Genomic DNA, 25,420 nt, shown 5'->3' with positions numbered 1-25,420 from the left:
TAGTCTTACCATACAGGTATTTTCCTTCATTAAAAGCAAATAAAAATGAGAAATTTTTTTTAATGTAATAACATCTGGTGAGAACAGACAGTAAAAGTTAGATAGCATTAGACTTGAAAAATTCATACCTGTTATTGTGAAGCCACCTAAAAAGGAAAAAAAACAAAAAACAAAAAACAACAAATGTTATAATTTAACTTACATTCTGCATAACAAATACCAGTGACATCAGACTGCCTGACAACCCACCCAAGGTACTTGCCAAATTATATTTACAATTAAGAAGACTAGGAAAACATTCATGACTGAATCACTAATCATTCTTTTAAGATTATGAGATTTAATGCACAAATTTAATTCTTGTGCATACCTAAGAAATCATTGATTTTTTAAAAGGTTGTACTAAATTAAAAATGCAATACAAACTATTTGACCTTGACAAAGTGAGGTCAACGGTCCTAAACAACAATCTTGTTAGCAAGTCAAGAGAAGTAAAAGTCACAGAGCTACTATATCACCTGGCGGAAATGGAAAATAATCTAGAAAAATGGAAAGGAAATGCAAGAAATGAAATGCTTACCAAGCTCATTCAATAACAGGGCTGTGAAGGAAATAGACAAAGACAAACACAGAATAAGAGACCAGATGAATAATGAAAGTAAGAGGAATATCAGCAGAAAGAAATCCAGGCAGATCTGATTACAGTGGTAGGGAGCCACTGCTAAAAATGGGTATACCCCGAAGAAATATAGTGTTGGGAATATTTCTGAATAAACAATCCCAACTGAAATTTCTGAAAATGTATGTGATTGAATACACATGTATATATATGTGTGTATGTGTGTGTATATATATATATTTCACTTTATATATAATTTCTTTACATTTCATAAGACATTTCTAGTATATATGTTTATACCTAGAATATAAATCTAGTTTACCAAATACAGTAGAAACATTGTATGAAATTCATTCTTAACTTCATATGAGTGAGGCTTCCTCATTAAATATTGCCTGGGATTTGGTCAATCCAACGTATGGAAGCCTTAAATCATCCAGGATCTCGGGTATCACAACTTTTATTCAGTAAGTATAGGTGGAACATCCTGGGAAATTCCATTTTAGGTTCCCTGCCTGGAAGGGTAGTCTAGCCCAAGGTAAAGCACTATCTTGGGATGCTCTATTTGGATGATACTTTGTCCACCAAGAATTGCTTATGTATTAAAATCCTAAAAGCTTAATGGTCCCAGGAATTAACACCTATGTGTGTCCTTATCTGTGACTTCTGTAAATTATTAGATAACCAGAATCCTTCTAGTGGACATATAATCCCAGGAAACTGACAGGGCATTGGGTGGTGGGGAGGGGGATATATAATTTATCTTTCAGGTTACGTGCTTTAAACCCAGAATGTACTGTAGCACTTTATTTTAGTAAAAGCAATCTTGCTAAATATATCAAATTATTTCCTGAGTTGAACATGGGAATGTTACAATTACTTTTTTGGGCCCAGTTTTCTCTCTAATGATAGTGGCATTAGAGGATATTTTCTAAAAAAAGTCAGTTATTTATAGTGACAATCCACTTGGAGGGTGTGAAACTGGATAGTGCTACTAAGGAATTTTAATTTGCTGTTACATGAGGGCATATTTTACTAAAATGGCAATTGAAAGAGCAGAATCCAATGATGCTCCTCCTTGCGATAAAGTTCTTTGGTGGAATACATTAGAAGAAAGTGTTTTCTCCTGTATGTTAAGGAGGCATTTTGGATCCCATCTTTGTAAGAAATCAGCACAATTTTCTGGTCTCTTTTTCTTCCATCTACCATCTATGGAGCAGATTAAATAGGCTGCATTAAAACGGGTCTTGAGTGCTCCTTTTCCCATCACTCCAAAGACTCCTGTCGCCATCTTGAACTTGATTAACACAGAAACATACGTGTTTTTTTCCCACCAATGGACTCTGAGGCCACGAATGTGGGATGCATTTTCCTGTATGTCTACATAGCAATTAGTCCTATATATTTTATTTTTCCCTCTACATGTAAAAGCATATATTTCTTACAAAGTGGCCCATCTCGTTATATCATACTGTCCTCACCAATTGTTTGTATGCAATTAATAAGAGCTATTAATATGTGGTCTGTTCATTTTACACAAGTAAATCACCAGAATTCCCTTAAAAATGGCCACTATTAGAGGATAATTTTATGAAGCCCAATTAACAATTGAGAATAAGAAATCCTCTGTAAAACTGATACAAGATTGCTGTCTTTCCTATGAAATATAGGCCATATGTTAACAATCAGTAAAATCTAGTTATAAAGGACACTTTTTTTTTCTATTATATATGTTAATAATTTATTCTATAAGTATCAAGAGATTTTGGAGCATAAGGCTAGGTAGGCCTTCAGCAAGGATTAAATTCTTACTGAAGGGCCTTATTCTTCTGATCAAAGAAAATTGATATGACTGTGGTTTCATAGATATGGTGCCTTTTAAATGTCGTATTTGATGATACAAAAATATGCTAAAATGAGCACTAGAATATTGAAAACACTACTCTTTAAGGATCTTTGTTCTTATTATTTTTAAACTGTGCTCTCTAAAGAAGCCTGATGATTGAATTCTGAAGTTTCCTGTTAGTTGCCATTGGGGTCATCTACTAATACTAATAAGTATTAAGTAGTTTCTTTTTTCCAGCTTTATTGAGGTATGATTAACAAGGTATTAAGCAGTCTTTATCAGTAAAATTTTAGGGGAGATTTAATAATTGGAGTGACATTTTAGAATAAACCGTGAGTAGTGAAAAACTAAACACATTCTTTTATATAATCATTTCTGAATTACAGAAATCCCTTTCAGTGTTATTAAATCTGGTTACAATCAAGGTTAGTTGGCATTTCCTGAAGAGAGTGGGCGTTGCCTGTTGCACTTGTGAATTAGGGAAGGGAAATGAAACTGCTAAAGCTTCAAAGGCAATGAAGTATAGTACTTGGAAGCCGAGGAAGAGGAGAGAGTTAAGTGTGAGAGTAGGGAGACACGGAGAGAGAAGAGTACAATTTCTCGCTGGTATGTCTTTGTTTACTCTCACACCTTTCATTCCTCTTCTTATCCATTTTGGTTCCTCAAGCACAAGGGAGAAACTGCACTCTTTCTCATATTCCTCACGGTCAAATATTCTAATGGTAATGATCTTCCTGTGGGAACACAAGACAAAGGCAAAACAAATGGTTGGAGTCACACGCTCATGCTCTTGGTGTCCACCAAGCTGAATGTTACTGTGATGTTATGGAGGGAGAACTGGCAGCACATGGGCCTCCTGAAGTATGTAAAAGGGCATCTTGGGTACTCTTGGCTGGCCCCCATTAAGTTTTCTTTGCTAATTTATCACTTTCATGAATTATTCCTGCTTCAGTTAGTAGTCAGTAGGTACCCCAAAATAGGAAGATAAATCAGAACGTTGCCATCCTTTTGGCATTGCATGGCATCTGCAGCCACTTTCCCAGAAATGGACACTTGATTGACTGCCCTGAAAATTAATCTCTCAGACGTTAATGTGCAGCACAACCAATGCTGGCTGATGTAGCTACAGGCCCGCCCACTGTGGCTCAGCATGAGATCTGTGCCCTGTTACATAGGTGGAGGGATGTGTGCATTGTAAGTCATGTTCTGAAGAGTGTAGGCATCCAGGGGTGGCACAGGCCAGCAGAAGCTGTTGGGCTCAGCCCTGGAGCAGCTCCCCCACCTTTCTTCTCACTCATCTCCACCAGGCGGGGCTCTCCAATCTCAAGGAAGAAGGTCTTGTTTTTCTCATATTCCTCATCATCAATTACCTTGACTGATATTGTTTTGCTGAAACAGAGAATAGAAATTGACGAACAAGGGGAAGAGGAAAGAAAAGAGAAGGAACATAGAAAAGAGGAAAGCAAGGTTAACCAGTTGCACTTTCAGACAAACAGTAATCGAGAAACTTCTGTACTGTGAGTTTTTTCTTCAAGAATGGATATCAGATAGGTATGAAAGGTCAGAGATTTCACCCAATGCATAGCTCCCCTGCCCAGGGCCACAGAATTATTTTAGGCAAAATAGAGCATTCAGTACTAATAGGTTTGTCATCATCATAAGGAGGAAAAGCAGAAAAACACAGATCACAATAAAAAGAAAAGAAGAACACATTAATTTAGTAAATACCTTAACCAGTGGATTGTCTAAGCTGTGCCTTGGAACTTGCTCCTTTAGAACAAGTCAAAAAATCTCATCAAGATATTAATAGAGTTATCTCTGGGCAATAGGCTTACAGGTCATTTTTTTTCCTTCGTTGTGCTTTATTATAGTTCCCAATATAATATTTTTATCATAAATTGTTAATAAATGAATAAAAATATCACAAAGAAAATACAGTCAAATTATCTCACCCCACCCAATGTCTTAGAATCAAACTCTTATTCAGGTTAGTCAGATTCTCCAGCTAGACCACAGCAGGAAGACAAACATGTTTTGTTTGTCTTTCTAAAGATGGAAGCTGTGGCCTCACAACAGCTGTTTTGAAAGTGGGGTGGCAGCAGGTGGGTGTCATGATTTGTAGTTATTTTCATTCTTCCAAAGTTCAGTTTTAACTTTCTATGAAACATGCCATTTACACTACTTTCAAACGTCACCAATACACCAAGGTGTTTTGATGAGAATTCTTCCTGTAATCCAGCCTTTAACAGTTCTTGCCTTATGGTCCTATGGCTATGAGTGACTGACAGGCAGGGAGGACAAATGCAAATATGCAAATCTTAGGTTTCCATCAGCATTCTTGGTTACTCTGAAAATAAACCAACCTAAAGTTACCTTTTAATTAATAAGGGCTTAAACACTTCATATACTACAACTTATTAGAAACCTTTTAAACACTGATTTGTCTTGAAAAAATGTTTCCAATAACATTGGCCAAGAAGAATTCTGATCAACGTTTTTGAAACAATGAGTGTTTGTAGACACAGAATTTTAACAGCATGGTCATTAAGTTTTTTTTAGGTCTTCTGGAAGGAAATTGGTTTATAATCTTGTTTTTATTTATCCAAGTCATTAAGTTTTCATTCGATCTATGCCTACTAAAGAATATCAGTCTTCTTTCCTAGTGACTTTTAATTCTCTGAATTTCCCAGTCCCTAATGCCAAATGCTTAAGTCTTGCTTTTTGGCTTAGCATTGTAGACCTGAGACCAGATTATTGGTTCTGGTACCCTGAAACCCAATAATGTACTCTCTGTTCCTCAGCTAGAGAACACCCTTGAATGATACTCACATTCCAACGTCTCACTCCTAAAAAGCTGCAGCTCATGAAACTCCTTTCCTTTCTCATATCTGTCCTCAAATACTGACACTAGATGAACAGCTATAAGTGAGTAAAGCCACAGTCATTTTTTAAAGAGTGGTTAGATATTTACAAAACTACCAACAGTATGATAATGTCCAGTTACATGTATACTGTAAACAGCTGTTTCCTAACTTTTAGAATTATTTTTTAAAATCACCTATTTAGTATAAAAAAATTAGCCCACTGTGACTAAACTAGAATATTTAATTTTTCCCTAAAATCCAAAAACTATAAAATATTAGAGAAGGCACAGGAGGATGGATGTAAGGAATGATGATTATTTGATCATTAGAACTGAATTTGATGTTGCAAAATAAATCAAATTAACCCCACACAAAACTGCCATATGTCTATCCTCTTTGTCAACAAAACGTATGCATTTTGGGTATTCATTTCCATCTCGCAGTCTTGCAATCTTAAACTTTAGTTGTACATTTCTACAAAAACAGCATGGTGAGAGCAAAGGTAGGAAAGTGTTGATGGACAATAAAAGGGCCATGCTACTGTTCTCTGGACTTGATGGCCCAACATCCATTATCAAGATGCTTCATTGTAGGGTACATCAAACTGAAATCCCTCATTGTGAGAGTCATGTTGCAATATTCTTGTTAGCATTACTTAAAAACATCTGATGTTACATTTCTCCATCTTGTATTTGCAACCCACCCTGCATCTCATCACATATTTAATTGGATTATAGAAATAAAGCACAGTGGGGATGGTAGAAGTAGCCTTGCTAATAAGGTGAACGTTTGTGTAGAAAAGGTACCTGTTTCATGTTCACAAATCAACTTATTCACAAATAAATCAAACAACATATTATTGCTAATCCTTGGTGAATATCATAAATATTTAAATCCTCTAATGGCTTTCTTTTCTTTCCTTTCTTTCTTTCTATTTTTGAGATGGAGTCTTGCTTTTGTTCCCCTGGCTGGAGTGCAATGGTGTGATCTCGGCTTATTGCAATCTCCGCCTCCCAGGTTCAAGCGATTCCCCTGCCTCAGCCTCCTGAGTAGCTGGGATTACAGATGCCCACCACCATGCCCAGCTAATTTTTGTATTTTTAGTAGAGGCAGGGTTTCACTATGTTGGCCAGGCTGGTCTGGAACTCCTGACCTCAGGCGATCCACCCGCCTCGGCCTCCCAAAGTGCTGGGATTACAGGGGTGAGCCACCACACCCGGTCTATTTTCTATATTCTGAGTAGCTGATAAATGGGGGAAATACAGTTATATAGCTCCACACAATTTGTCTGCATATAAAATAAGCATTTATGATTTATCACTAGCATATCCCTATTCATAGGATCACAATTCTTAGAAAATTTTGAAGTACTTGATAACTATGACACTGAAAAAATCAAGGATGAAGAAAAAGAAAAAAGTACTTTTGTAGGTGCCTGGCAAATACATCTAAAATAGATGGAATTTGCATAATGGCATATCATTTCAAAATCATTAGTAATAGAATCAATAATGCTTCTGACAGGAAGAGCCACTAAATTATATATTGATTTCACTCCTCTTGCACAGTGAAGCTATTAATAGGAAACTTGATTATTAAAGGACATTTCAGTGGATCTAAAGTGGCAGGATGAAGTCAGTCCTTATGAATTAGCCCTTTAAATCAACAGAGGCAAAAATCAGAAGGCACTGGTAATGTTCACCTTTTGCTTCAGAACAGAACAATTTCTCCCCTTAGCAAATGTAGTAGAGGTGAAATAAACCAATATAATTTTTAAAGGAACACATCCTTGGGATGTCTCCTTCTCACTTTCCAGAGCCTAATGCGTGAAAGATATTGCCACCACTTCTTTCTTCACAGGGGATAGATAGTATGTGAGATGGGGTTGGTTTGGTGAAGATGTCAGTTATTCTGGCTTGATAATCAGCAGAAGCATGTTCCTCACAGTTCTGCAGTAGAAAGAATCTCAAGGACTGACAGAACCTTGAATGTCCTCCAGTTGGCCCCATTGCCACACCAATACCATGTCCACAGGACTTTTGCATTGTCACAAGGACTCCAGCTCCCTGAAAACACACATCCATTTTGGCTGTTCTGTTCTGTTTACCAACAGGGAACATAGTTGTTGCTACTTCTTTTCTTTAAATTGACAGGTTAACAAAAACAAGACTGGAACTGTTGGGTAGACACAGCCCTTCATCCAAATATAATTCTTGCATTTTTACTGCACTGATAAAGAACAAATAGAAAAACTGATATCACACAACTTCCAACTATTATAATTATTATAAAGACAGGAAAACTCACTTCTTTTTTACAACTTTTCAAATTTGAGCAGTATACTATAAAAACTGTAGTTTCTGGAAACTAGCAAAGCAGTTACAAATCTTACGATAGCATTAAAATATTTCTTAATATTGCCAAAATTTTTATGGAAGTACGTTTTGGTTCTATTTCTAAAAAAAAGAAGAAAGATCAATTTATTTAGTGGAAAAATACTGATCATTCCTTTTGAAGCTTGCAGTGCCTTTTATTTGATGATACCAAACCAACATCTATACTTTACTTCCCAGTCTCTCTCTCTCTCTTATCTTATGTGTCTCAAAGGACCTGAACACCTTCAAACAGACTACCAAGGAGTTCTTATATCTGGTTTTGACTCAGGCAGGCAGACAGAAAAGAAAGACGTGGCTTTATTAATGAGGGTTGAAGAAGAAAGTCTCTTCGAAATATATTTTAGTTTCTCATTGTTAACCCAAAGTGGTACCACAGTCTCTTTTTCAACTTAAGCCTCAATTTGTCCTTCTGTGGTTTTTCTTTAAGACTGCCCTTGATGTTGGGAGAAGATGAGGAAAGGATGAACTGGAGGATTAAAGAGAAGAGACTCCTCCATTTTAGATCCTTAAACAAAAGATTTTAGTGAGGATTTCACATATTTAGATGCTTACGGTTGCTTTTTGTCTTTTAAGATTTACCCTCTCCTTAGACATACTCAGAGGCCAGTGGAATGATAGGCTCTTTGCATTTCTTAATTCACAGATCTTCATAACAGCCCAAGAAGTAATTCTTACTACCTGAGATTGACAGGGAAAATGACGACTCTCAGAGACCTTGGTAATATCCAAGGTCGCAGAGTGAGTCTCCTGTGACTGGCTTCAGGAACCGAAACCTTTAAATTATATGACTCAAAATCAACCAGTAGGTCCCTTATTCATTCAACTGTGCAGTATTTTTATGGCCACTTTAAAGGATCTAGATCATTACTTTAATATCAAGTTTTTTTGTTTCATCTTTAACAAAGAATGACTGTGTGAAAATGATAGAATCTCAATTCTGTTTTTAAAAGGACTGCAGCACATGTTATATTCCATGATGGCTGCTTTAAAAAGTTAAATCATTGAGGAGATAAGGGTTTAATTGAAAAGAGCCGTGAGCATGCAATGGTTCACCAACTCTGAGAACTCTGAATAGTCAACCAGCAGTTTCAGTGTCAGCTTCACCTAAAGTGCGGGACTTGTTAGAATTGCAGAATCATAGGCTCCATCCAGGCCCACAGAATCAGAATCTGCATTTTAACAAGATTCCCAGATGACTCATGCATGTTGAAGTCTGAGAGGCACCAATCTAGAGTGGACAATGGGTTCTTGTTATTAAGTTGGATGATAAACCAAGAGGCTGGTAATAGTTGGGCTTGTGTTTTGGACCTGGCTGCATATTAGAATCACCTGCGGGATTTTGCAACCTATAAATGCCTAAACCCACTCCAGATCAGTTAAATCAAATTCTGCTTGTGGGACCCCCAGCATGAATATAGATTTTTAAAGTTTTTGGATAAGCACAGTGGCTCATGCCTGTAATCCCAGCACTTTGAGAGATCGAGGTGGGAGCACAGCTTGAGTGCAGGAGTTTTAGACCAGCCCGGGCAACAAAGTGAGATCCTGTTTCTATGAAAAGTCAAAAAAACAATACACATGCAAAAAAACCAAACAAACAATAAAACAAACAAGCAAACCCCTCCCCCCTCCCCAAAAAAAAACAGCTGGGCGTGGTGGTGCTTGCCTGCACCCCAGCTACATGGGAGGCTGAGGTGGGAGGATGGCTTGAGCCCAGGAGGTTGAGGCTGCAGTGAGATGTCATCATGCCACTGCACTCCGAAACTGCGAGACAGAGTGAGACACTGCCTCAATCAATAAAAATTTTTAAAAATTAAAAGGATTTTAGGTGCTTCTAACATGCAGCCAGGGCTTACTTTAAAAAAACACATTAATAATATACATAAAGAATACATAGAATTGTTAAGACAGTAATAGTCAAAACTAAATTTTAGATCTAATTAGCAAGGTAGGTGGAAACATGGGAAAATCATTTTGTTTTGTCTTTTACTCCTGTTCTTTTCTGGATTATAAAATGTACTTAAAGTTGTTTTCCCCTCAGGAAATGCTGGTCTCTGCAGGCAACCTTAATAGTACAGGTGAGAAAACACCTTTAGGATTCAGGCATCAGAGTTTACACTCATGCACAGTGATTTCCTTCTCAAGAAAGTGATGGGAGCTCTGGTGAATGTTTTTACACAACAGTGATTATATCTGGGGAGTAGACAAACTAAGCATTTCAATTGCCACAGAAGACAGTAACGCCTCATGTCCCCACCACAGAGCCTCTGAGCCATGTCAGTGAAGGGCCATGTCAGGAACTGGAACTTTCCCACATGTAAGCCATCACACTCCCAGACTCCAGAAAGAACTGACCCAGGACTGACCACGCATGAACCTGGCAACTTCTCTGACCATAATGAGTTTGAAATTTGATCCATAGTATACTTGATGTTAAAAACTTCAGGATAAACTTCTCCTACAGCTTAAAAAGACAAACTAACCAAAAATTAAAAAAAAAGAAATGGGCAAAGGATCTGAATGGCATTTTCCACAGAAGATAAACACAAATGGCCAATAAATACATAAAAACATGCTCCACATAATTAGCTATCACAGCAATGCAAATCAAAGCAACCGGGAGATACCATGTCACACTCACTAGGATGACTACGATAAAGAAGACAGACAATAACAAGTCTTGATGACAATGTAGAGAAATTGGAACCCTTGTACACTGCTAGTAGGAATGTAAAATAGTGCAGCCACTTTGCAGAAGCCCTCAAAAGTTTAAAAATAGAATTACCATGTGAACCAGCAATTCCACTATATGCCAACGAGAATTAAAAACATGTATTCACACAAAAACTTGTGCATGAATTTTCATCGCAGCATTATTCATAATAGCCAAAAAGTGGAAACAACTTACGTTTATCAACTGATAAATGGATAAATAATATGTGGTGTATCCACAGAAGGGAATATTATTTTGCAATAAAAAGGAATGATGTATTGATACATGCTACAACATGGATGAACCCTGAAAACATCATTCCAAGTGAAAGAATCCAGACATAAAAGGCTACCTGTTGTGTGATTACATTTATAGTAAAAGTCCAGAATAGGCAAATCCAGATACAGAAAGCAGATTAGTGATTGCCTAGAGCTGGGGACTTGGAGACAAAAGGCCAGGGAGGGAGTTGGTGACTGCTGATGGGTCACCTTTCCCTATACGACTATAATCATAAGGAGGTCTGCTGCCTTTGCAAAGTCAATAGCTCTGTTCATATCACCTTGAGCATTCTCTAGTTCTTTTGTTGGCATTTACTTCTTTCTACATACAAGAGATGATAAGCTTGCCATGGGTTGCCTTTGTATCATTTGGTTTAAATTCCTGGTGCATTTTAAGCCTTTTTTCCTTTCACAAGTTGATTGGTGAGTTACTTAGTGATTTGGGGTTAGGGAAAGGAAGGAGCAGTCAGAGAAGATCCATGCATATATTATCATTTTCTGTTAAGTGACCCAAATCAACTCCTCTGTCTGGTAAACGTTTCAAATGGAATAAGGACAGGTTGCTATTCATATTATTTCCACTAATATTTTTACATCATTTTTAGATTACTGGTGAGATATTTTGGGCATGGATTCAACTGGGGATTTGCTCAATATTCCATGGTAGGATAGTCATAGAAATAGGACTGAATCATGACTTAAATCTATTGTTTCCTTTCTCGAAATCTTGAGAGAATTAATCCTGAACTCACATTATCCAGGTTTGTAACTTGACTCTGTTACTTTCTAGCTAAGGTATTTGGGTCACTTCTGGCATCTTTCTAAACATCAATGTTATAATCTATCAAATGAGGATAATAGAACTCACTTCACAGTGATTATGATGTTCACAGTGTTGTGATGATCAAATAATGGGTATCATCATTATGTTCACAGTGTTGTGATGATCAAATAATGGGTATCATCATTTATCAAGCATGGATAATGAAATTCACAGGTTGTTGCAAAGATTAAATAATATATTGTATGCAAAAATTATTTTGCAAAGAGTTAATGAAATGTTAGGTGCTGTTGTTATTAGTTGAAAAGGAGTGGCTCGTTTTGCAGTTCTTACCTGCCTGTTTACCCAGTTACTAAAAGGGGCAATTGGCAGATGGTAGAGCTGGGGGTCAGGAAATATTCAATGGAGTAATAAGCAATACCCTCAAATTCATTCTCATATATAACTTTGGATCAAATCCCATATAATGGGGCATCCAAGTCCATAATCTGAAACTCAAGAACACAAGGAGCACAGCTCTGCCAGGTTCTCACTCACCACTAGCTGGATACACACAGGGATCTGAAGTCATGCTCTTCCTGGAGCTCCTGCTATGAAGCCTAGCCTGACAAATGGTGGTGGTGCTATTCTGTAATTTAAATAGACTCCAAGGACAAGAGTTGTTAAAGTAGCTAAACCAAAGTAATTCTCCAAGAGGCCTTGTCATCCATGCCCTGATCTTTTGGTATTGTCAAGTGGTTATTGAAATCATTGCTTCAAGCAGAGCAAGAGACAGGGACAGCTAAACTCCTACTATTCCCAGGGAGACCAAGGGAGCTTTAGAGAGCTCTGGAGTTAGGGTTTTCTAACATAACCTTGCCCTATTTTATTTTCCTCTGCCCACTATGGAAACTTAGTGGTAACCAATTCATTTTGTCAAATGCAAAATAGGAATAAATTTAATTCTTTAGTTTTTGTTTTTAGCAATCAATTGTCAGTGTTAGTCTCAAACAAACAAATCTTTGAGCTACTTTTCTGTCCCTAGAAGACATTCTGGTTGACCACTTCAAAGAGATACTACGGGGATCCATAATTATTATTTCAATAAATAATAGGCTAGTCAGTCTAATATCCCCACAGTGTTCTATCCTATGATGGTAGGTTTCAGAGAAGATCTGGTGAGTAAGTTTACTAAGACAAAATTACATGGGTGTATTAAAAATTGACCATAGTTTTGTGATATATAAAATTTATACCTTACCATTGCTTCACTCTTCTGCAGTTCATAAACTTCAGCCTTAAGGAGGGTAAAGCAATAAGGATCTTGGGTCTGTTACCTACACATGCCTGCTGAGACAATTTCTCTGCTCAGTGAAAATTAAAGTGGATCAAGCATAGGGTACCATGTTGAAATATGGCAAAATAGATGCAAATTTATTTTTTACTGTTTAAAAATATTAGCATTGTGCAAATTCTATGAGAGGATCACATTTAACACAATGATGGCAGATTCTTGGCATCGTAAAACTTATTAACTTATAAGACTACATATTTGTCTATAATCTGAGATCTTTACTCCTTGAATGCAGATTCTCTAGAAAATAACATTTTAACAAATTTTTCAAAGTTTAAGGTAACGTTCAGAACAATTTGTGGCAAAGAGCATCTTTTCTAGAAAGGAAACACATCAACATCTTTGTTTGGTTCAGTTTTAGAAAGATCAGCTCTCCATTTGCCACTGCCTATTATGAGAATTCAGAATGACAATGAAATCGATGCTGCTGGATTTCAAACAGACTGCTGGTTGCCCATCCTTTTCAAAAGCTCTCTTCATCTTGAACATTTTAAACATTCCTGGATTGTCATCAGACTCGTTCCAGAGATTATTTGTACCTTTGGTCTTTCTTCCTATGTTACGTTTCTTTTCTCAAAGTAAAAAGTGTCAAGGAAAACACTGGAAGGACTTTACTCCTGAAATGTTATAGGACAGCAGCTAGAATATGCTGAAAGCATCTCTGTCAGAAAGAGGTCAGCTTTAAAATAAGAACACCAAGAAATAAGCTGGGCTTTCTTAAGTTTTAAAATTCATATTCTCTTTCTCTCTTTTCCCTCCTTTCCTCTCTATGTCCCTGGCCACAAAATACACAGTGGCAAATCAATCTCTGTCTGTATGTACTCTTAAAGATGGGTGCCAGATATTTTCTTGAACATGGCTAAAAGAAACCAATAATTCGTGAATTGATGCTGATGTTTAAATTTCACATTTTAATTTTATGTCTAATATGTTACTGTTTTTTCACATTAGGAGATAAGAGAATAGGACCTTAGGTATTAGTAAAGCTAATTTACTAATATCAAGGCGTAGACTAGTAGAAATCAATATCAGATTTTTCTTTAAGTCAAATTTTTGGTGTATCCCTTTGGCTGTTGCTTTTCCTGATAACCTGGATTAAACTAAACTTGATTCTAAATAGACTTATGTTCTTGTTTATATGAAACATCATAAACTGCCAGAAGGAACAATAGTCCATATTAGCAAGCTTATATTCCATGGGTTCTTTCTCACTAAATACAATTAAAATAATGTGGATTGCTTTAGGATAATGTATATTCTTTTAAAGGATTTTCCTGCATATTATTATTAATTATTGAGACGGAGTCTCTCTCTGTTGCCCAGTCTGTAGCACAGTGGTGTGATCTTGGCCCACTGTAACCTCTGCCTCCCAGGTTTAAGCAATTCTCCTGCCTCAGCCTCCTGAGTAGCTGGGACTACAGATGCATGCTACTGCACTCGGATAATTTTTGTATTTTTAGTAGAAATGGGGTTCCACCATGTTGACCAGACAGGTCTCGAACTCCCATCCACCTCAGTCTCTCAAAATGCTGGGATTACAGGTGTGATCCCCTGTGCCTGGCCCATTTTAAAGTAATACTTGCTAATTGTTGAAAATTTGACAAATGCAGAAATGAAGAAAAAGTCACTCATAATCCTATCACTAGAAATTAACATTTTAAAATGTTTGGTTTTAGCTTTTAATGAAATTGCCAAGAATATTATGAAGTTTTGATATTTTTCTATGGATGAGCTACTTGGGCTTAGCTCTTTTAGAGACAAAAGTTTATTTTCCCTACAATCCTCCTCACATGCTTGGGCCCCACCCTGGACTCTTAATGTAGAAGGTAACGTTCTCCATCTTTTCTTTCTATTGGCTTGTATGGAAGTTCTTGTCTGAATTCTGCCATATGGAAAATTTGCACATACATTTTTAAAAGGAGAAATTCTCTCCTTGGTCATTACTAACCTTTTGGCTGGTTTTGCTGGAAAAGTTTTCAGGATTCATCTGCCAATGTTGTTTGCCTAGAAGGCCATTCTGGCTACCTCGCTAAGCGTCTTGTTTGTTCTGTAACAAATAATTCTTCATGCTAAATCACTCGCAAATGCCATGGTGCTTAGTGTCCTTCTGCTAATCACCCATTCCCAAGTTTGTCATCAAAATAGCATTAGTTATTTTCCACTTAACTTCAGCCATCATCTTCCCAAGCCCTCTACTTTTCAATCTAGAAGCACAATCTCTCAATCCTTAATCACAGAAATCTCCCTGTTCACTTCTCATTATATACATAAGCAAACTGAGACTCAGTGAAATTAACCAATGCCTCAAAGCTAGTGGATGCCAGAATCAGGATTAAAACTCATCTTCAGACTCCGAATCCACATCTGTTATTTGTTTATCTGCCATTATCCTAGTGTTTTTCTTCTCGATGCTGCTAAAATCGAACTCACCACTCTTCATAGAAAACTTTTCTTTTTCTCCTCTCTTTTGAATTAAGTAAAAACCGATGCTGATAACAGAAAGAAATGCGTGATTTTCTTTGGTAACTCAGTACCATTTCATCATTGTCTGCCATGCTGAGGGATGCCTTATAAATTCAATGGCTCACGCAATGGAAACAAATACTTCCTTTAGTAAGGATGGCTGTGTTGAATCATGGCCTGAAAGATCTTTGACCTGAAACAAAACTAGGACATCCACAGAAACACTACATAAAGAGTTCAGGTAAGGCCGGGCGCGGTGGCTCAAGCCTGTAATCCCAGCACTTTGGGAGGCCGAGACGGGTGGATCACGAGGTCAGGAGATCGAGACCATCCTGGCCGACAGGGTGAAACCCCGTCTCTACTAAAAAATACAGAAAACTAGCTGGGCGAGGTGGCGGGCGCCTGTAGTCCCAGCTACTCGGGAGGCTGAGGCAGGAGAATGGCGTGAACCCGGGAGGCGGAGCTTGCAGTGAGCTGAGATCCGGCCACTGCACTCCAGCCTGGGCGGCAGAGCGAGACCCCGTCTCAAAAAAAAAAAAAAGAGTTCAGGTAAAATAATAGTCAATCAAAATCAACTCCTTGTCTTATTATTATTCCCAAGTCTTCTGGGCATCACACTTAGCAGTTGCCCTTCTCTCTACTTTTCTTCTTTCTTCAAACAGAGTTATGGTATGCAGCCCCCTCTACCACTAGACGTGGTCAATGATTGTGTGTGTGTGTGTGTGTGTGTGTGTGTGTGTGTGTGTTTTCCCCTTAGACAATCTATTTGCACTTTTAAGGGAATATTTGTTTTCTAATTCAAAAGGGGTAATTGTGAAAAGAACTGGCTTTGCAACAATGTGGTAAGCTTTAGGCATGGTGAGTAGTGTGCCTCTATATGGTGAAAAACTTCTTGAATGTCTAATCCCAAACAAGTAACAATTAAATATAGTATATACTACAAGTTAAAAGTTACTACCAACAAAATATCAAGGGCATCAATACACCTCCTGTTTTTTTGCTGTTACTTTCTACTACTTGCAAAGTCCAGTGATGCACCCACTAACTGTGGACTCTCTGAATGTTTAAATCTTTTCTGGGTATTCCATTTGGCTTAAAAACACATCAGTTATCATTTTGAAGCTCATATTCTTGATAGAAGGGATCCAAACACTTTATAGGTAAGCATCACAAGATAAAATCTGCAAGACAATTTAGCTATTTACTGGTACTTGCAATTTAAAGCTTAAAATTAAAATTAACCAAAACCAGAACAGACTTTATTGGGTTTAAACTAAAAATGTGTTTTGCTTTCTTTCCCTTTTTTTGTTTCTTGTTTACGATGGAAGTTTCCCTAGTTAGACTTTATAGAACCAGAGCAGGTTTACAGAATGCAAATAATGACACTGTTTAACAAAATTGAACCACTGGACCAAAGAGTGAGAAAGTATTTGGTGAGCAATTCCTGGATTAATTACAGGCCTCTGATGAGCTACATTTAATGTGCACATTGATTGTAGGGGAAAACCTGTAAATAAGCTTTGAAAATTTTTTTAAATTTTACTACGGATCACATGTAGTTCAGTTAGTGCTCAAAAAAGCAAATCTTCACCCCTATTTCAGCTTTTGACCCAGACATAATCTTATAGGGAAAGGTTGTTGTTTTGAGGATTTTTATTAGTTTGTAAATTTTGTAGGAAGTCTGTACTTTTGTTCAGAGAATCATGTAGGTACAGAGAACCTATGGGATCTAGATTTGCATTTGCAATAGATTTATAGCTTTTAGCAGTATCATTTACTCACTTCATCTTTCAATTATGTAAGAGATTATTTTCACACTTTAAGCATTTTCACATGTGCTTTCATTATTATCTAACTTAATCTCATTCTTGCAACTGACCAAACTTAGACATCTTGATTCCAACAATCTTTCCTGTAAGCTAAAGCTTCTTCAGCTGTGATTTGAAAATATATATGGGGCATTAATATGAATATTAAAATATTCATTTTGGAAAATAAGAGTTTTCTGTGTGAATGAAAAAGCAATAATATCTGACACCTAACCATGGATCTCCTTTTAGAGGTTTTTTTACATTTATATAACAAAAGTCTTTCAAAATTGTAGCAGCAGATACAATAGACTGCTAGAACATGAACAAATGCTTTATTAAATATTTATAATTTCTTATTGAATTTTAACATTTCTATTAACTTTAATCATGGTGGAATTAAGTTTATCTTATAATATATGGAACACTAAAGCAAATGGAGAATTACGGGAAAGCTTTGCAGGGCATCTCAAGGGCAGGTCTATGTATAATGAATAAATCCTATTCAATAAAATATACAGTTTTAGTTTTTGTATTATTTAGACCAGGAAACCCTTAGAAGATTATTATATATTTTCCCTTACATATTAACTTGCTGTCTTGGTGTTATATTTGTTGGTCCTGAATATTTTTTTTTAATTGAGTTACTTTGAGTTTGTAGAATCATGAAAATTCTCTTAATATATGTAATTAAATTGCTTTCACAAAGTTAGACTTCCTGAGATACAGATTCAAAGGTTGGTGAGACTGGTAATGGAACTGAAGAGAATCCATGGAAATACAGTGCTGGGTCTTCAGACCCCCTAAGAATATCAACTGTTCAGGCAGTACTGTCTGTATTCAACAGTAACCATGCCGCCACGGGATAGGACAGCATTAACTATGTGTGCATTCCCTGTGACAGTGAGCACAGTGCTGGCGCATAGTGTTTGTGTAATAAATGGTTTTGGTTGACTCACTGTCTGTACTTGAGTTTGTGCCAATCGATCAAGGTATCTTACATTTCTTAGTAAAAGGCAGCTCACATATGTTTTAGATAAAAAGATAGGGTTCTTAATGTTGATCTCACCATGACAGTAAGCAAAATGAATGGTGTGTAGGTGATTCAAGCTCATGACTTAGACATCATGAGGAAGGGCAAAATGAATTTATCAGACACATTTTAGATTCCTGCAATATGTTATTCCATTCAGCCATTCCACAAACCCTTACTGAGGCCCACATTAGGCATTGGGGATAAAAAGAGGAGTATGAATTCACAGCTTCGGGAAGGGATAGGCATGTAAACCAAAGATTATGCACCTCCATGTGTGTTAATTTTAAGTATGGGCTCTGTGCTATGTGAGCACAATGGGTGGGGAAATAAACAGACTTGGAAAGGCATGGCATGTTTAAGAAGCATCAGGTTCTATCTGACTTATGTTTATGGTGTGCACATGTAAGTGGTGGAGGGTTGATGGGAGATGAGTCAAGAAAGACAGCTTGGAAACAGGAGAAATGCTAAGTCATGTGGGCATAATTTTGTAAGAAACCAATGGGCCTTTTTGATTATGGACTGCTATTATCCAATTTAACTTTAACTTTTACTACAATCACTCTAACTCTGGAATAAAGCTTGTATTGTAGTGAAGGAGAGAGGGCAGAGAAGCAGATGTGGAGAAGATATTATCTCCTGGACTGGCAGAGCCTAAAGTCCCTACCTGAATAATTAGCCAGGTACCCCTCCAGCAGCCTGCTTTAAAGAAGTGTCTGGCCCCCAATCTCCAGTCTAGATCTGTCAAAGCTGAATAAATAGAGAAAAGCTACTTTAATTTCTTTTGTGAAATTTCTTCTTCCTGAAAACTTGACTGTGGGTTAGAGAAAACAAGTTGAAATTGCATGAAATGCTTTCTCTGAATTCCTCTGCCAAGATCAATTTGTTGTAGCATGATGGAGGTAGTAAAATACGAATTCTGCTAGAGAAAACATCATGAGATTGTAAAACTGACCTGATTTTCATGAAAAGAAAATCTATCTACCATAAATTCAGATCTGAGCATGTATTTCATTTTATTTTTATCAACCATGAGTAGGTTTGGCAAGCCTTATGACAAAATGATATCTGGGCATATATGTTAAGTTTTTAAATGAAATTATCACAAACTAAGGTCTCAGGTTAATGAATTACATGGAAAATTGCTATCACATTACATTATCTTCTACAGTATTGGCAGGAGGACTGGTGAGAGAATTACAACCAAGATGATATAATGAAATGAAAATTTACAGGTTGAGGTGTGGGAAAGGGTAAGAGAATATCATTCTTCTGATAACAGTGAGCAATCACTAAGAAAAATGACTCAGGTTACTCAGTAAGCAATGTGTGTGTGTGTGTGTGTGTGTGTGTGCAAAGAAAACGAAAGGGAGAAGGAAAGACAAATTGAAAGGTAGAGATAGAATAAAATGTCTTGAGTTTTATGATGAGAAATAGCCACTTAATATTGGACGCATTAATAAAATTAATAGCACCAGTTCCTTGCCCTTCTTTGTGTTAAGCAGATAGGAGCAGTGAAAGGTTGAAGGCAAAGGTGATAGCAAGGGTTTAGGTAGCAGCAGTTATGTCATATCCTAGGGCCAGGCCTAGGACCACACAATGGGATGAGACAGACTGGAAGAGGCCAAGACTGGAATTCACCTTGCCTGCTGGAGCACAGCAGGGAGTAGGAGATCAGGGAGTCTGTACAAAGCCACCAAAGATGGAAGGTCCATTCCGAAGAAACAAAACAAAGAACCCAGAAAATATGGAAATCTAGATTACATAGAAGCTAGGTAAGCCACTGGGTGAGATGGGCAAGAAAGCATGGAGCTGAGTGATGTAGAATGGAGGATAAAACAGGACAGAGGGCTGCTCATAGTATCATGTAGCAGAGTTCTGTCATTATCTGTTCTCCAAAGTGACTGATCACAGGAAGAATGTGCCTTCATTTAGGATGAACTGAAGTCTTGAAGTCAACACAGGGAAGCAGAAACCAGAGAGAAAATCAAATATTTCAGGCAGATTTCAGGAATCTAGTAGTTTACTGCTTTTTTTTTCTTTTTCCCTGAGTATCTGGAAGAACATGTGGGATATGCAGAAATTTGACAGTAAAGTATCTGGTAAATGAAAGACTGGACTTTTGGAACTGTAGAATAGTTCAGAGACCGATGATCAACAGGCTCATTGTGATGCTGAGGCTCAGAGGAGAGCTAGGCTAGGGCTTGTGAAGTTCCTCCTGCCTAAAGTCACGGTGGAGTGGGGCTGAGAAAATTGGTTGGGATCAGTCCAGACTTGTGGAGAATCGGAGGAAAGGAATGAAACTGAGAAAGAATTTGGAGAAAAATTGAAACTTTCTACCTGCTTCCTGTCAAATCTCTTCTGTATGACTATATCTTTATGATTATCTATAACTTCTGTTAATTATTTAAGTAAATAGTGTTTGCAAGGGTCTGAACATGGGAGAAGGATAATAATATGGGCGGTGAGGGAATCTTGTGGGGAGAAGATAATTCTTATCTTGATATATTTAATCCAAGTCATGATGGGAAATGTCTTAGAGAATGTATATTAATAGACTATTTGTGCATAACAGATCCGGAGTGAAGATGAAATATCTGGATGGCAAGACTCTTTATATATTTGTCATACATTTTGAAGTGGTTATTGAAGTCACTGATGTGAGCTAATAGACTTTTTTCCCAAAGGAGTGACCTTAAAAGAAAAATCAAAGCAATGTGAAATCCAATACCGTAATAATATCACTGGTAAGAATGTAAAAGAGTAAAGGGAGGTGGGGAGAAGGGGAGACCGAGAAGGGTGAGTTATAGGAAGGCTGAGAAATGCTAGGGTCCTTGAAGCTTAGGGTAGGATGTCTTTCAACTTAAAGGAGGGAGTGCTAATATTTTAAAATGAGGAGACTAACAACTTTATGGGGGGGAAGAAAGAGTCACAGTTTGGGCTGAGAGGAGACTATTAGAAATAAAACCAAATAGCTGACTTGTGTTGTGATTTGAGGGGGGACAAGGAAACATTTTCAGGTAGCAGCGTTGGTGGTGGTACGCTCAAAGAGTTTTAATACAAAAGAGGAGGTGAATGAAATGACACATGGTGGGGGCAGTTGTAGTGAGTGGTGACTTTCCAGAGAAGGTGTCCTGAGGAAACTCAAGCATGCATTAAAACTTAAGAAGTGAATTCTCAGTAAATACAAGGCTCATTTCTCAAGGTGAAATGAGCATCTGACCTTGTGAGGTCCTGAGTTTTATGGAAGGAACATAATATTAGACCAGTGGGTCCTTAGATCCAGCTGGCCACTTGAATTTCCTGTGAATCTTTAGAAACAGAGATTCCTTGTCCTTACCACCAAATCAGAGCCTCTGCATGTGTAGTGAAAGGTGAGCAGGGGGAATCTATAGTGATGAAAAGCTCCCCTAATATATCTAATGCAATGATCCATCAATCGGTGTTAGGGGGATATTTTACTAGACCTGCTCTTACTCCCAGGTTATGAGGCTTAACAGCACATATCATTAAGGGCCTTAAAAACAAACAAACAAACAAACAAAAAACCAAAATGAAACAAAACAAAACAAAACAAACCCGTCTTTCATTATCTGTCTCACTCCCCACATTTAAACCACTCATGAAATTTACACTTTTCCATGACACTTTCTTAGATTGATCAGGTATCATATTCAGGGGATGAAAGCAAAAGGTAGTTCTTTGTGGCTCTTGTGGATGCTTTACACTGTATTTTAAGAGGTAAATTTTCTATCACGTCTATTCTCAGCGCATTGATTAGTGGTAAAAGTCCATTTATTATCTCACAGAATTACTAAGTCTGTAGCGTATTCTGCAGAGGGGGTGTTCTTTATGGTAGATCGATTTGTTCTGTAACCTGCATAATTTTCCATTAGAAGATGTCATGGAAATGCTCCTGCTCATATCCCACACATCAGTGGCTGCAAATCAAATGAAACCTGTCACTTATTACTGTAGAACTGGACCAGGTTTGTCTGATACTATTCCATGCCAAGCCATTTGCCCCAGTTCCCATTTGGGGGCCAGAGGAAATTATTTTGAGTGCATTTCAATAGTGATAGCCCTCCTGATAAATTTAGCATTTACTGAGGGATCCACTTTCCATGCATGCATGTAACTGCTATTTTCCCTGAGCTCAGAGATCATTGGCAGAAGTGACAGCTGGTGCCTCGGGATGGAGCTATAATTTTATGGTGCAGTGTCTACGGCTGGAAATGGAACTAGCAAACCACAAATGCCAAACACATCATAAAGGAAAATGTTCCTTAGGAAGTACTTGCCAATTTCTGAGCAATTAATTAGTCCCTAACATACACACTGACTTTTATGAATAAAACAGCCTAGGAAATTCATTTAATTAAGCAGACAGTTATGATAAAATAAGGTGCTTTCCCTCTTCAGCAAAAGATCTTTCTTTCATACCCTCTTCTGGCTTGCATCCTCGCTCTCTGGTAGGTCTGCTTCCATTTTCCAAACTCTTACAAGGACTCTTAAGCAAATTCAGTGTTCTTAGAATGGGAGGAAACTGACTGGTTATTCCAAGTGAAACTGCCTGTCTCCAAGACGTTTTCCTGTTGAAATTTTCCCCATCTTCCTATACCTTTTATCCCCTTTCTGTGGAACCAAGAGAGTGGCAGTATCTGTGAGGTTCAAGGTAGGATCTGTTGACAAAGCTCCAGGGAAGAATGACTGTCCAAAAATGCTCCTTGGGAATAGCTTTTGTGGAAAGAAAGCAGTGCCTCCACCCACATCTTTAGTTCTGGCAGCTGCCTATAGGACCAACGTGAATATAGATCAGAAGGACAGGAGTGCATATCAGAATGGACCAGATGAGGAACAGCAGAGGAACATAAGATTCAGGGCAGCTCCAAACTTCTAGAAAGATTTGCCAACTCTGGGCAGTTGAAAAAGTCATTATATGAGTATTTTATTTTTCTAAAATGAATGTGTGTTAGATTAAATGAAAGATATAGGCAAGAGAACCATATGAACATGGGTAAGATATAGGGATTAGAAGTAAAGGAGGGATTAGTGTTAGGGAAGATAATGGTAGCAAAAAACTCAAAACAATTGTGTTTGCAATCACATACATGCTGGCTTAATTGACCGGACATTCTTACATGGACTGCTACTAACCAGAGTTCTTGTTTGCATTTCCCAAGCCTAGAAAGATGATATATAAGTATCACCATTATATATTTATTTAGTGTGCTCTCTGAGATGCCCAAAACACTTGGTGACATATTTAATTAATTCATATCGCTTCTATAAAATATTTCAGGTATTTCAGTTGCTATAAGAAAATTATTGATTTTTTTTTAAAAAGACTGCATTTGATAAAACTGACCCAGAGTATAAATACAGAATGGAACCTGCAGTGAGAAATGAATTCCACAGTAATACAGATAACAAGGAGAATAAAACCCAAAGTCAGAGACCTTGATATTTGATTAACTCCAGTTGTATGGAATGCATGGTTTGCGCATGCTCACGAGAACACTGGGATGATACTGGGTAGGTTCCTTCTTTAAGGCACTAACTACTCTGGAGAGTGACTCCAAAATGTGGTTTCCCGCTCCCCATTACTATAACAAATCTCACATTAACTCAATTGTCAGACCCTTTCTCTGCCGATACAGGGCTGAAGGGTTGACTTGGTGATCAATTCTTTGAGCTTCCAGAGGGATTGTACAGCTTAATGGAAAGTTAATTGAAGGAAAAAAAAAAAAAGTTAAACTAGGATTTGCTCTAGGGACCATAACATGAATGTTCTATTGTAAGTTTCTTGATGGAAGGCATTATATTTTAAAATTCTATGGTAATACAATTCATAAATACAAAAAATGCCAGCTGATATAATAGAAAATTGTTCAAGACTCCAAAAATTAATCTGATCCCATTTCAAAGTAAGGCTAAAAAGATGTCCATGTTTTTAGTTGTGGAATTTAGAGTATGTGATGGAGCCTACTTGGAATCCTAGTAGACAGAGGAATTAAAGAATAAAATTTGCATTACTCAGATCTATTGTAGTGGTGGAAGTGGACACTGCTCACCTTGGGGGCCTTGAATGAGTCAGTGTTGGATCACTGGCTTGCTATGGATGGACTTGGCAGGTGTGGTCTTCTTGAAGCAGCACTCCTCTAGAGCAACACATGATACTCTTATTCCATCATAATCATGCTACAGAGGATAGATCTCCATACTGACCATAAATATTGTTTGTCTGTACTGTACTGCAGGTGATCCAAACTCTGGCAACCAATATGATTTATTTTCTAGACGACAGATACTACTCCAAAACAATACTAGATCACAAAGGAAGGCTTTAAAAATTACACATAAGTGTCTGTGGTAAAGATCCCTCTTTGTATGTCTAGGACTATAGGTATTAAGATTCGGAAGTAAGCAGAACAAATTCTACTATACTATTCACTAGGAATGTATGTCCTCAAAATTCCTCTCCTCATTTAGAAAACCATAATTACAAAAACTCGGCCACAGAGTTTGCATTTTGACGTGTTGCTGATTCTACATGATAACTGATCACTTCAAAACTGACAGGACTTACATTAGGTTCTTGTTCTTAGTTTTAGTTTTAACAGGGGAACCAGGAAAGAAAGAAAGTATTGCTCATCAGTGGCCATATTTGGCAAAGGCAAGACTCTCTTCCCCCCATTCATTCATCCTGATAGAGATGTGACACAGACCAGATGTCATTCCAATGTTAAAATTACATTGTTTTCATAACAAAGTCAGCTTATATCACTCTTCAAGAGATCACACTAATGCTCCTTTGTATACTGTTATGAGGAGGGTGAGTTAGATCTTTCCAGTGGACTTGCCAACCACAAACTATAGGAAGAGTAAAGATTTTCTAAACATTCACTAGTTGGCTTACAACCTGCATAACTATGTGTCTCTGCAGCACACAGGGGATTTCAAGTCATTGAGATACATATACTAAAAAAAAAACCTTTTTAGTAATTTCTGATACTTGGAAGAAATTACAGGTACTTGTTCTTCAGGTAGGTTGAGAGCTAGAGATTTCATTGGCTAGAGCTTTTTTGTTGCTTATTTTCTTTGCCCTTTCCTCTCAGGTCATGGTGACCTTAAATTAATTTATGATTCCAATGCTTAAGAGTTTTATGTGTGCTATTTTTCCCATGTAACATCTGGAACTTGGAAGGTAAAAATTCCAAATCAAGGGCCAGAATCCATATGGGCTCAGCACATGTAAACCATAATTTTGGAAGCTTAGTGCCTCTTAG

General features: G+C 37.4%; 1 protein-coding gene across 2 annotated transcripts in view; it reads right to left on the bottom strand.

The window, feature by feature from the left end:
- SLC8A1 (solute carrier family 8 (sodium/calcium exchanger), member 1) overlaps nucleotides 1-25,420 on the bottom strand; it is a 342,375-nt gene that overhangs the window by 61,787 nt on the left and 255,168 nt on the right. The window contains exons 4-7 of one of the 2 annotated variants that reach the window (XM_011970795.1): nucleotides 3,748-3,854; nucleotides 581-601; nucleotides 129-146; nucleotides 10-24 (exon numbers count right to left, since the gene is read on the bottom strand). In XM_011970795.1, the coding sequence (XP_011826185.1) occupies nucleotides 10-24; nucleotides 129-146; nucleotides 581-601; nucleotides 3,748-3,854 (161 nt within the window). Of the gene's footprint in view, nucleotides 1-9; nucleotides 25-128; nucleotides 147-580; nucleotides 602-3,095; nucleotides 3,200-3,747; nucleotides 3,855-25,420 lie in introns of both variants that reach the window. The other variant, XM_011970797.1, reaches the window with a different exon arrangement.

This window comes from Mandrillus leucophaeus, unplaced genomic scaffold (assembly GCF_000951045.1).
Source record: "Mandrillus leucophaeus isolate KB7577 unplaced genomic scaffold, Mleu.le_1.0 Scaffold974, whole genome shotgun sequence".
Taxonomy (NCBI): domain Eukaryota; kingdom Metazoa; phylum Chordata; class Mammalia; order Primates; family Cercopithecidae; genus Mandrillus; species Mandrillus leucophaeus.
The sequence above is the reverse complement of the archived record's forward strand: the minus strand, read 5'-3'. Positions and strand labels throughout refer to the sequence as shown.